The sequence below is a fragment of the Pristis pectinata genome, chromosome 25 (genome assembly GCF_009764475.1).
Source record: "Pristis pectinata isolate sPriPec2 chromosome 25, sPriPec2.1.pri, whole genome shotgun sequence".
Lineage (NCBI taxonomy): Eukaryota > Metazoa > Chordata > Chondrichthyes > Rhinopristiformes > Pristidae > Pristis > Pristis pectinata.
In genome coordinates, this window is record NC_067429.1 from 19,359,041 (window position 1) to 19,373,008 (window position 13,968).

General features: G+C 35.0%; 1 protein-coding gene across 3 annotated transcripts in view; it reads right to left on the bottom strand.

Annotated features, from left to right (window-relative positions):
• Positions 1-2,044: 2,044 nt before the first annotated feature.
• kat7b (K(lysine) acetyltransferase 7b) overlaps positions 2,045-13,968 on the bottom strand; it is a 58,412-nt gene continuing 46,488 nt past the window's right edge. For all 3 annotated transcript variants that reach the window (XM_052038763.1, XM_052038760.1, XM_052038762.1), the window contains 4 exons: positions 9,516-9,609; positions 7,942-8,088; positions 5,748-5,854; positions 2,045-3,791 (listed from right to left, as the gene is read on the bottom strand). In XM_052038763.1, coding sequence (XP_051894723.1) covers positions 3,690-3,791; positions 5,748-5,854; positions 7,942-8,088; positions 9,516-9,609 — 450 coding nt within the window. In that variant the 3' untranslated portion in view covers positions 2,045-3,689. The remainder of the gene's footprint in view (positions 3,792-5,747; positions 5,855-7,941; positions 8,089-9,515; positions 9,610-13,968) is intronic.

The window sequence follows — 13,968 nt, forward strand, 5'->3', positions numbered from 1 at the left end:
TGATTCTTCACTCTAACAACAGTGACTAAGGTTTAGCCTCAACATTATAGAAATTGATCTCGATTCCTACTACTTGTAAGCTACTATTTTACCTATAAAGTTCAATATTCTAATTTATAATTGTACTTCTGCATTAGCTAAATAATTTGAAACCCAAGGCTCCTGGGTTTTTCCAATGCCATCCTTCACTATTTCGGTATCACAGAGGTGCATGTTACCCACACTTAGAAATTTTGTCCAGCTTATTCTACAATTCCACTATCTTGTCCAATAATTTCAGTCTCCCCTAATTTATTTTTAATAATGAGAATCTGTTTATTAAATTGTTAAGATCAAATCATAAAAATATAATGGAACTACTGTTCCTCGATACTGAGCCCTCTGCCTGCTTCCAGTTAAATTCAACTCCTGTAATAGGCACCCTATGGTCGATTTATTAACCATATCCATGGTTTACCCAATTGCAAATACCTCTGAATTTAACTAATAACCTAACATGCCTAACTTTATCGAAAGTCTTGAGATTTTTACAATTAAAAATCGTACAGTCATACAGCACGGAAACAGGCCCTTAGGCTCAATGAGTCCATGCCAACCTGTAGATTGTAGTCTTACCAGTTCAAGCAGGGTATGACTTATTCAAAGAAATCAAGGTTGGTGAACCAGTATCATCATCTTGTGAACCAATGTTGACTGGTGCAAATTATCAAATTTAGAACCAATTTTATACAAAATTTATAGCAAGTTAATAGATCAGCATTGACCGAGTAGGGTTCATCACTCCAAACTAATAATTTACTGCTATCCCTACTCCCCAGCAAGTCTACATTGATTACAATCAACACCTCATTTTCCTTTTAACTATTCTTTTGAGTTCTCCGGGAAAGCTGACATTTAAACCTTACGATTTGTTACTTTTGAACTCTGTTTGCCAATAAATACATCTTAATTATATCCATTAATTTTGCAACAAGATGATACATTACCTAGATTTTTCCTTTCTTGTAACCTAATAGAATTGAAACTTCTGTATTTTTACAGGTTTTTGTCACCTCTTTCAATGCCATTAAAAGTTCTTATAGTTCTCACTACTTAATTACTGTTAAAATACTGCAAAATATGACAGTAACAGAACTTATATTGTTCATTTCAGCTCTTTATATCATCTGATCATCCTTAACATTTGCCTGTTTCTAACACAGTATCAATTAGCATTAAGTGTTAATAAACCTGTTTGAGACTGATAAAATATCATGGCTGGACTTCAGGCAAAAGACATATGACTCTTTCACTCTACATTGTACATCCAAGTCTCAAATAAGTTACATCTTGTGAGATTGCATGCAGCAAATCATATTATGGATACCATTTAGCTGTATCCTGATCTATAATTACATATTTTATCAACATCTAGAAGTACAGAAGTTCCAATAACCAAAGGTTTTTGTGACTTTACAGTGACTTGTTGCAATGCCCAGTTCTAGGACTTTAAACAAATCTTCACTTATGCACAAGGAACAACAACACTGAAAGCCAATGTCCTCATCTCTCTGGATAAGCAATTAACAAGTGATCGTGTGTGTAATATTTCCATACACGGTCCTTTGCTCCTCTGGGATTTAACTACTATCTGTGCTTTGTTTAATCTGCTCCTTTATCAAATGTTTTTCCATGACTTTTTCTATGCTTCTTTTCGATGCTATTTCATCTCCTAAGCATTGAATCATGTTACTTAATTCATTATCAAAACCTTAAAAAATTCACATATTTACTGCCACCTTTGTCCACACTAACTTTTGTCATTTCTTTTGTTATCAGAACAAAACTTAGGTCATCAAAGCTTAGGTTTCAAGTTATTTCATTTATGTGACTTGCAAGCTGTTTTAATTTTCAGATTAGTATATGGCAAGTCACTAATGCAGGCATTAAATATTTGAATCAATCTGCTGAAAACCAATAAACTTGGCAACCACATCTAACCTACTAATTCCTTGGGATTCACAGGTTATTTTCATACAGCATCAAAAAAAATCATTAACAACTATTGAAAACACACTGTACAACATGCTTTATTTATAAGCAGGTACAGAAGGCATTACATCACATTTGGTACAACAAGTAATTAAGCAATGTTCCTCAACTCTAACTTTGGCACAGCAATGTCAGCTGACTAATTGCGTACCTTGGTTCAATTCTAAAGGGTGAAACAGGTACCCTTCTATTCAGACTAAACAAGGCTCCATTTACAAAGATGCCAAGCTTTTGTTTAGTGCTAAGTTTAGCGCTAAGTTTAGCTGCCAGTGATATAACTTTTAAAAGAGTGTTAAGACACCACGTGACAACTGTGCGTACTACAATACCAAATACAGCTCCACTCAAAAGTTTATATCTTTAAAAGAGTAAAATGGGCCAGTTTTATAGAAATCTCATGAACCATTCAATACCCTCACCAGCAAAACCAGTTTTTTCTGCAACAATATTTTTCCAATATAAAGCTCCACATATATAACATGCATTCCCTCATTTGGATTGAGATTTGTTTTTACTATTTAAACATTTTAAATTTGCCTATAATATACATATTCAATTAAGGAATTGTAAAGAAGGATGGAGTGCTTATTAAATCTAACCAGTTGTGTTTACTAAGTCAGGACAATGGTATACATTGATACACAGCAGAATGTTATTAACAATAGTCAAACTTCCCATTTTTCATTCCCTCCCACTGATTATGTTAGGATGACCACTCTGATATTACATCAGTTTCCCAAGGGCTTCATAAGAGTTGAATTGAAAAGTTGAGTTAAATTGAATTGAAGTCAAAGAGTTGTGTGTGAGTTTTGAACATAAAATTATGCCTTAAGTTGTGCTTTTTAAAAAAAATGTAATATGGTACAACAAGGTAAATTTTTGGGGAAGTTATGAAGTACATTCCCCATCTTGAATACAAGATTCTACTTTACCACCCATCTCATGAAAAATACACAGAATCTGACAAGTAGCCTCCATACAAATATGAATGGCATTTACAGTACATCAGTTGAAGGTGACTGCCACGCTGATGAAACTAGTAATAGCTTCTCAGGCTGATGAAAGGAGAGAATACTGTGTTCTACCCACCCTGCTGTTTTCCAACCATTCTGAAAAGGTACCAATTCATGAAACCCATTGATTTTTAAAGAGCAATTCGAGCATTTAAAACAAAGGGCAAATTAAGAACAGTGTTACTTAATATTTAAAAAAAATGAAGTGACATATCAAACAAATACTCTCTCGAAAATCCAAACAGGGATTGCACCACTCTTATTTATTCATCTTTGACATATAAAAATCTTTTACCTTCCGGATTAAAGCTGAACATTTCAGAGAAAATTTTAAAAACACCAACGTTTAAACAAACAAAAATGACAGTCTGTGATTGTTTTGATACATTTCAGATTGTACAACTATAAATTTCAAGCCCATTTGTCTCTCCTAACAATACATGTCAAGCTGCATTGTTGGAAATGCTACCACAAACAACAAATGGGATAAAAGCACAATTCTATATTTGCTGGGGTAGTACGCTTTACTATGCCCTCTGCAGGACAAACAGAGGTAAGGCTAAAGACTTGCTATTGGATCTTCTGCTTTGCGTTCACTAGCTGTTACAATGAGGTGCCTTTTGCTGAGATAGAAACAATGACCAACTAAGTTCCTTTTGGTGGTGTCCACTTCAAACAGCTGGAGTCTATGGTTTTGTTTCCATTTGTCCGCTTTGCTTCTTTGGCCAGCCACTCATCTATTAGATCCTAAAGTGAAACAGAAAAAAAGTTGTGTGAAAGCTGAGGTAACAATTATTATAAAGTCAAAAAAATTAACAAATTATTAACAAACTGTAGCATACTGCATCCAAAATTCAGAGTTAACAGAAAGTTCAAAACTATGTCAGGTGTATGCAAAAAAATTATTCTAGCCTAGCAAATCTTGAGCACCCAAACAGGCAAAAATGACTAGGTACTGTTCTCCAATTTGACAAAGTGCTGCCTGGGTCTAAATTCAAGTCTTTGGGTACTACCGAGGAATAAAAAGCCAGCACCAAATAAGGAAAGTGATGAGGGGGAGGGACAGATAGGGACCAAGGAACTGGAGACCGACAGGGTTTTTAGAAGCAAGAGCAGTAGTTTGGGGGTGGGGGGTGATGGGGTGGAAGAAGAATTCTAGATTTACCTCACCAGGGTCCCAATCTAGCACTGTGGCATAAATGTCATTGCTGGTCGCTCCCAGATATGTTAAATCAAAGTTCCCTCAGAAAGCTTCAAAAGGAACAATGCATGAGGAGTAACATTATCACCATTATCACTGACTGATGTTAAAATTGCATCAAGTGCACAAGCATGTCTTATGTCATGAAGTGCCCAGATTTCCAGAGTGATGTCAAATGACCAGGAAATGTTTGTTATCACATTTCATTTTCCAATACTTCAACACTGTAAATAATGTGTAAGGCAATTAAATTCCTAGACATCTATGCTTAACAGCATCGCATTGGGTATTTTAAAAGGAGGTATCAGATTCACACAAAAATTAAGAGCTAGAAATTCAACTGCATTGTTTCAGTATTACACAACTGAAAATTAACTTTATGCAGAATGGAATCTGAAATCAATCATTTTGCATCACTCTGGAAATTCAACTTGGCATTACTGAAGCAATTCAAATAATACGTCATTCATTGCTCAAGGCTTGCTATGGAGCACTGTAGGTAAACTTAGGTCACTGTTTGAGGAACCACCATTGTTGGGGATTCCTGATTCATTTAGATTTTACTAACATAATGCTAGATTGGAAGTGCTATAAAGCAATTCCTCCCACACCACCACCTCCATTTATGGCACTGACCAGTTATCCTGGATGTCACTCCAAACATGAGACCCAGGCTTGAACCCAATCCTTCCCCTTGGTTATACCAGGCACTCACTACCACTTGATGCCCCAGGCACCTTTCTCATACCTCAGACATTCCTGACAGTTGTAGCAGTGGGCAGGCAACCAAAAATGTCATGAACATGCCACTGCAAAGCCCAAGTATTTTACCTGTTTGAAGACTTTTTTTTTGCCTAAGGTTGTGTTGGGCTGGATTCTGATTCAGATTTGAGTTTAACACCATTCTATAACCTGGTCACTTAAGTCAATGCAATACAATATCTTAAGTATCCTCTTTCAGACAAAACTTCAAGTCATGGATCCCATTTAACAATTAAGCAAACCTTAAACAAAACACACTACTTGAAGAAATACAGGGGAGTTCTTCTGATCTTCTGGCCAATGAATACAATGCAGAAAGTACAAGTTCAACAGAAAACCTTTATCTCACTGTTCTTTACAGGAAATTGACTGCTATATTTGCTTACAAATGAACAGATGACTTTTCAAATGTAATCTATTGGTTCTGAATGACTTTGGGACATCTGTGAAATGCACCAAATAAATGTAAGTTCAATCTTTTTCAATAAGCATTTTAACATGAAATATTACTTCATTTGTTTGTCATCAGAGTTTACTCTAAGGAGAAGCAGACAAGAGGTAAGGTGCATTACCAAACTGTAAACCTGTTAACATGCATATGATTTACGTTCAATGAATTTAGTCAGTGCTGTTTTGTCAAAAATATTGGTGATAAATGCCATATTTCGGCATTGCAATTGATACAAAAAGACCAAGAGGTAATTCTAAAATTCATTCTATTATTAGTTTTTTTTAATTACCTGTCGTTTTAAAACCAAATGTTTTCCTTTCCAGTATTTCAGCATCTGTAACGCCTGAAGGGTGCTGACAATATCCACAGGATTGACGGCAGTTTCTTGACTTATTTCTGGAAAAAAAAATTGTTTAGCAATTTGAGTAAACCATTACTGCATTATAAAAGTGGCTACTTGAAGTAACAAATGCCCAACATATAAAGCTTTTACATCACAAAGAGAAAGTATAGATTGCTTGCAAATTCAATGTAGCCTCCTGAAAGAAAATGCTACTCTAATAGCATCTGCCAGCAGCCCTTCCAGATGTTTCATTGTGCTCTGCAATGAAATCAGATTTGGCCTTGACTCAATACTTAAGTTGCCAGGGTAGTTTAATTTGCATTGGATATGTAAATTGAATGCATGATCATTTATATTGGATTGAGTCTTCAAAAGACTATCAGCAAATTTATATTCACTTTGTTGAGAATGCAGTACTATATAACTTAAAGTTCTATTTGCTGAGACAAAAGCAAAATGTTACAGTTATTGGAATCTGGAATAAAACAGAAAACCCTAGAAATACCCAGATCATGCAACATCTATGGAGAGAGAAAAATAGTAAACATTTCAGGTCCAGAAATGTTTTCTGTGTTAAAAGATGCTGCCCACCTTGCTTTATATTTCTAGTACTTTCTGGTTTATATCTATCACTGAAAACTTGTTTCACTAATTTGCAATGAAATATCTATCTTTATCAAATGTATTTTTTTTTAAATGGCCTATTCACATTTTAATGTTTACACATGAACAGAAATAAATTTCCTGAAGCACACAGACAATTCAGCACATCCAATAATAAATATCGACCAAGGCAATAAGACAATTGTAAAGTGACACCCATAAAATTATATATTAATCTTAACACTCAAATTCTTGAGAAATTTCTGTACTTGGTAAATTGCAATACTGATCACCAATTACGATAAACAATTTTCTGATATGCATTACCTAAATTCCTATGCAAGAAGCTTTTTCTGAAAAAAATGGCTGCTACAATACAGTGGAAAAAGAAACATCCTCCCTCATATCACATGAATAGCCAAATCTGTAAAGCATACTAAAAGTTCCCAGAGTACAGAGCCTTGCATATAAGGCTGTATAATTAAGTTTTCTTATAACTACACATTTATCATTTTTGTCAGGGCATCTGTTGTAAAAGCCAGCCATCACGTGGATTATTACACATTAAATTAATTGGGCTTGCCATCTTTGTAAAGCACTGGCAGTTGATAATGTGATAAAATGTCCTAAGATCCTGATTTAGAGAAAATCTTTCCCAATTTAATAAAATTTGGCTTCTGCATTCTGACACTTGGCTTCTCTATTAGAATTAATACTTATCACAAAACCAATAGACAATAATATTTAATAGTATTCTAATAAAATATTGAAATACAATATTGAAAATAATTTTAATAGGCAATTTTCAGTTCTTAGCTTCCAAACACCATTGCTCCAAGGAATCCAAAAATATTTACATGTTGAACCACTTTACTTCTTTCTGTACCACCTTTTAATTCCTTCCAAGCTATAGAAGATCTGCTCTGAATACTTGGCAATGCAATTTCAACTGTCTCCAAGAAAGTTGTAAATATTTTCAGGGAGCATGTTATCAATTATTCTTCCCTGCACTGTTCACCATTCAATGAATAACATAAACCTCAAATAATAAATGAAGGAAACTGGGAAAGAAATCTTATTTTCAGGTAAAGTACATAATGTGCCCGCCACGTACTGTCTATTCGTAAATTGCTAACCTTCCCATGTTGATAAAGTGCCAGTCAGTGAATTATATTTGATCATCAATGCAAATCCAGTTAACTCATGTCAAGTAGGGAACTACAGTTATCTGCAGTGTTGCTGGCCTATGTTTGGATCTAGATAGTGCAGAGAGGATGGGGGCAGCTGTGACATCAAGTACCAAGAATATCATTGTATTTTGTTGGCCTCAACAGAAAGAAAGATCACAACACAACCAGTACATACCCTGAATAATGCATTATGCATAATTAATGGTAAATTTCTATTATAAAAACTGGTCTATTCTGCTCATAATAAACAGCAACCCAAAACAGGAAAATAATTAAATGGTTGCAATGTAAAACAAATGGTCTTGTCTAAAAATAGCACATTAATTAAGTCTAAAGACAATTTTCACCTTTAATAGAAATTTCTTTGCCCTGGAAGTTGTGCAAATAACGTAGTAACACTTCCTTCCAATAGCTGCGGTAGCTGATGAGCCCCAGGTCTGACAGCGGGCGCTCTGGGGAACCAACCTTTTCTTCTACCTTAGACAACAAGTAGCCTTTTCCAAGAAAGAAAAAACAAGGTGAACTACAAGCATGAACTCACTTTACAAAATGTCCGGTACTTTTCAAATTCACATGCAATGTACACGAATAATTATTTGTCACCTCACATTTAAAGAATCAATGTTCTTTAAATGACCACTACTGGCATTAAAAAGTTGTGCATCCTTAAAAACGAATTAATTTTTATTATACATGTAGAAAAAACATTTGTGGAACTTTTGCCAATCCAAGGAGTTAAATGACAGCCTCTGCCAAGAGATGAAACTGAAAAATCTGGTTTTCGTAGAGTTACAACTGACAAAATCATACTTGAAATAAACAAGAGAAAGATTCAGATATTTAATTCATAAAATCAAAGATAATTCTCAGATCACGCAACAGTTTGGAAAGGAGAAAATCAGTCCAGAAAACCTGGCCCTTTATATTTCTGCTAAGCTATAACTAATAACTTGTGCAATGCATTCAAATGCCACAATAAAAAAAGCATTTCCCACTTAACCTGGAGTCAATACATTTTTGTTGGACAAGGGTGGACTCAACCAATACTCACTTCTTTCAAACTCCAAGCCAATTTAATACTGTTCATGAAGCTTCTAATTTTTTTTCCATTCGAAGTTACAGAACTGACAAGTCCACAAATTTTGTCTCAGACATTCTGCAATTAGCTGTTTCCTCACAGTCAACCTTCTCCTTTGTTTCAAATAAAAGGAGAGATTTGCAAATTCTAGAACCAAATTATTTATGAATACAGGAAAATGTACTAATTTTCAAATCTGGTATAAAACTTTAACTATATTCCTCTGAACAAAGTTGACAGGGAAACTATGATCAAAAGTAGTTTATTATAGCATCAGGCATAAACTTTCCGAAGAAGTTCTTCGGAACTACAAAACCAGCAATATTCCATCATCCTGAGGTTGTTTCACACTGCACTATTAATGCAAACATCAAAAGTATTCGATATGCTGAATTCTGAGCAAAAATATGGGAACTACAACAATTCCAGCAATTACACAATTTGCAAGGATGGCAAAATTAGTATATAAAGATTTGTATTTATAAAATGCTTTTCATGATACCAATCCATCTCAAAGAACATTAAAGTCACTGAACAACTTTTGAAGAAATTACAGTAAGCAATTTGCACAGGAAAATCCCCATAAAATAATTCAATAATACTTGCATTATTTATTGGTATATTGGCACAAAGAAAAAAAAAGTAGAAATAAACTGACTCTGCAACTAATTTAGTCCCTACTCCAGAAGAGGATGTGCTCATTGCAGTCACAGAACTAGATAAAATGTCAATTTATATTCAGCTTTTGCATCAAATCAGGCATCTATAATTAGAGCATCATGCATCAGAACCACATTTAGTTAACAGCCCAAATAGTTACTGTCATTATACTTCAATACGTACTGAAGTCAATAAGCATTTTTCCATATCCTTGTCTCATATACTGTGGCATTGTCAAAATGCATGACACATTATAGTTGAGGAATGAGTTCTTCTCCTGAAATGAAAATAAAATCCAACATACATAAATACAAGAGATACTGTTTACTTGCATACCTTCAAAGCTGTATTCCTCTATCTTCAATCTCTTAACGAGAACATATATGAAAACCATCAATTTAATGATTCAACACTATAGTGAAATTGTTTCCTTGCATCAATATCTCTTTCAAATACATGGTATTTTTGAATCTCTCTTTTGACAGGCCAGTAAAGTTGATTAAAGTCCTTGCCTTTTTTTGAAAGCGTATTTCCATAACTATTTTCACACATGGTAAAAACACTACCTCTACCAGTTACTTGTTGTTGTTTCTGGTCATCAAATTCAGCACAAGAATAATTGTGGTCCCAGCTGCCTCCAGTGCAGCAGAACAAGACTTCCAAGAAACAGACTGTAACATGAATTGAAGAAATAACTGCAGCTTACTGGTGAAACAGTGTGAAGGCCCTAAACCAAGGTCAATAAGCTTCACAAAATAAAAAAAACTTGCATTGATATAGTGCCTTTCACATAAAAAATTGATACCATGCACAAGAGGCGGAAAAGCTTAACAATGGAATTCTAGAAAATAAAGCTTGTTTACCGAAAGGGACTTTCCTCAATGATGTGGGCAAAGGGAGTGGGACTTGCTCAGGACCAAAATTAAAAAAGTATATAATTTTAAAATCAAGACAAGACTGAGCCAGAAATTAATATCACTACTCAGCTCCAAATAGTGGTCTCCAAATCCATATCCTGGTGGTGGGGAATATGGCAATATCAGTGTGATTGAAGATCAGGGAAACCTGAAAGTCTCCTGTTGGGGATAATCATAACTTATGGTGGACATGTACAAATAAAGTTCAATGCAAAAAATTTTGAATTGTTATTGCTTGATCAAAGGAATAAGAGAAAATGTATATCAGCAGTCTGAAGGACTCGGTGCATAAATCTTTGGATGTGGCAGTTCACGAGCAGTTGACCTGAGTTTCAAATGCCACACCAAAAAAATCATTTCCCACTTAACCTGGAATCAATATTTTTTATTGGACATAAGGCAATCAATAGTCACTTTTTTAAAATAAATAGATTCTAAGCCAATTTAACACTGTTCATGAAGCTTCTTACTCTTTTTCCACCCAAAGTTACAGAACTGACAAAGCCACAAATGTTGTCCAGGACATTCTGTAATTCGCTGTTTCATCATAATCAACCATCTTCTTCATTTCAAATGAAGGAGAGAACTCAAATTCTAAAATAATTTTTGAATATGACTATTTACTGATTTTCAAATCCAGTATAAAACCTTAAAAATATTCCTCTGAACAAAATTGACACAGAGAAATTGTGATCAAAAGCACTTTATTACAGCATTGAGACATATAATGCAAATGCCAGTAAGTTTTTCTGAACCTGCAGTACAACATAACTTTGTTCCAAGTAAAGCATCCCATGTGAGAAAGGGTTTTCATGAGGTACTGGAATTATAAGGATCAGCTAGATGGATTGACCAAATGAACTGAAGATGTTCACTTGGGCAAGGCAAGCAAGGAGATTTGACAGGGATATTTAAAAATCTCGAAACCTTGAGTTTCAAGTCAATGACCCTTCACCTGATGAAACCTTGATAGGGTAGATGCAGGACCGAAGTTTACCCTGGCTCAAACATCTACAACAAGGGTAATGATCTCAAAATAAGGTATCAGCCATTCAGCACAAGGATGAGAAGAAATGTCTTCACCTAGAGCATGGTGAATCTCTGGAATTCACTAACCAAAATGGCAACGGAGGCTCAGTTGCTTACTATATTCAAGATAGATTGATATTTAGATATTGGGGGAGATCAGGGGATATGGGATCAGTGTAGTGAAGTGATGCAGAGACAAAAGGTCAGCCACGACCTCATAGAATGGAAGAACGGCACAAGGGGTTGAATGGCCTACTCTTGCTACTATTTGTCACATCCTTACTGCATTAATAATCCTAAGAATGCAAGCCCAAATCCCACTACAGCTATATATATATATATATAGCTCCCCTCCTTGGACTCAGTCTTTACCTTTCGTTGTCTTGGTGTAGCAGCCAGCATAATCAAAGACCCCACCCATCCGAGACATTCTCTCTTCTCTCCTCTTCCATTGGGTAGAAGATACAGGTACTTGAGGGCATGTACCACCAGACTTAAGGACAGCTTCTACCCCGCTGTGATAAGACTATTGAACAGTTCCCTTATACAATGAAATGGACTATGACCTCACGACCTACCTTGTTGTGACCTTGCACCTTATTGCACTGCACTTTCTCTGTAGCTGTGACTTTACTTTGTACTGTTACTGTTTTTACCTGTACTACATCAATGCACTTTGTACTAGCTCAATGTAACTGCACTGTGTAATGAATTGACCTGTGCAATCAGTTTGTAAGACAAGCTTTTCACTGTACCTTGGTACAAGTGACAATAATAAACATATATTAAATATATATAATACAATAATGTAACACACACACACACACACACACAGTGGCATGCAAAAGTTTGGACACCCCTGGTCAAAATTTCAGTTACTGTGAATAGCTAAGCGAGTAAAAGATGACCTGATTTCCAAAAGGCATAAAGTTAAAGATGACACATTTCTTTAATATTTTAAGCAAGATTACTTTTTTTTTTATTTCTATCTTTTACAGTTTCAAAATAACAAAAAAAGGAAAAGGGCCCAAAGCAAAAGTTTGGGCACCCTGCATGGTCAGTGCTTAGTAACACTCCCTTTGGCAAGCATAAAGCTACTGGATTGCTGTAAGAATCCAACTGGTTCATTAACATTCAGGAAAGCAAATTTGCATCCTTATCCAGTCTATCCAATAAGTGACTATAATTTCGTAGTGGATGACTTTCAACTACCTTCTAAATCACCTCCAGCAACACTCAGTTACATAAAAAAAGAAACAAGACTACAGTGATTCAAGAAGGCAGTCCAGTATAATTACCTCAGCACAGCAAGGGTTGGGTAATAATGCCACCCTTCCCACTTCTGAGAATGAATTTTTGAAGTAGTCAGATCTTCGAGAGTCCATATTTATTCAAACTGCCACAAAAATATTAAGGGTATCCAAACAAAATCACATTTGTCATAATGACAGAACTGGGATAATCGATGGATGAACACTGATGAGCATAAGGATTTTTTCTGCTCTTTATTCCCTTCTTCAGAAATTTCAAAGCTGGAATAAATCACTATTTTTGTTGTTAGTGAAGACAGAGCAAAACTAATGCACTGGAATCCTTCAGAATACAAAGTCTATACTGGCTTTAGGCATAATTGGTAACATCCATGCTATTATTTCCCAGATGGCTTGAATAACTGTGCAGAATCTATTCATGTGAAATGTTTACTCCATTTGCACAAGGTCTCCTGGGTTAGATGTGCTCTGTATGAGTCCTGGTTATGGATCTGAGATACTGTGAATGCATTGACAAAAAAAAAATCATCTCTGAATGAGCTTGGATAGATTCATGGACCATAAACAAATTAAATTCTCTAAAAGAACCTGAAGCTCAACTGCCCTGTGAGGGTTTGTCAGTTGTTTCAATTGCTTATGAATTCTATGCTAATATTACAAAACCTAAAAACTATTTGAGTATTACAAAATGTTTATATAGACGTCCCCTGGGTAAATACATCTATTATGTTTGGATCTCTCATCTTCCAAATTGCAGATTATTTTTATTATTTATTGTAAAAGCTGGCTAAGATGCAGTGAAGAAACAAAATGAGTTATGAGGCAGTTTAATTTCCTCCATTAATCACCACCTAGCACATTATCTTTTACACATTTACATAAACTAAATACCAGATGATGCTTCAATATTGAAATAATATTAACCTATCCAGTGTGTTCTGTAGCTCAAAATCCACCAACGTTAGCGTATAACCATAAATACTGTGTCAATAACCAAACTTTTAAGTAAAAGGCTGGCAGTCAGTGTCAATGTTAATAGAGCAGATTAAATGACTCCATTAAAATAATGCACAGAAAAAACACATCTTACAAATACTTCCTGGAAGGAAGCATTATGTGGCTCTCCCATTAGATTTTCTTTTATCTCTTAAATATCTCGTTGCTTAAGTTGCTGTGAGTGAGTTCAGAGCAGGGAAAGTGGGATCAGGATGAAATTTAGAGTTAACTGTCTTCCTCCTCAGTCAGTGAGATTTAAAAGACGAGAAAGAATCAGAAATGCAATAAGAGTCAAACATAGAAACAGAAATAAAAAGATAGAGAGAGAGATTTAAAAAAAGGTTAAGAAAAGAAAATATGCACTTCAAAATGAGAAATTTTGGAAGTCTCCAAGAATAATACATATTGGAATGAAATGTAACA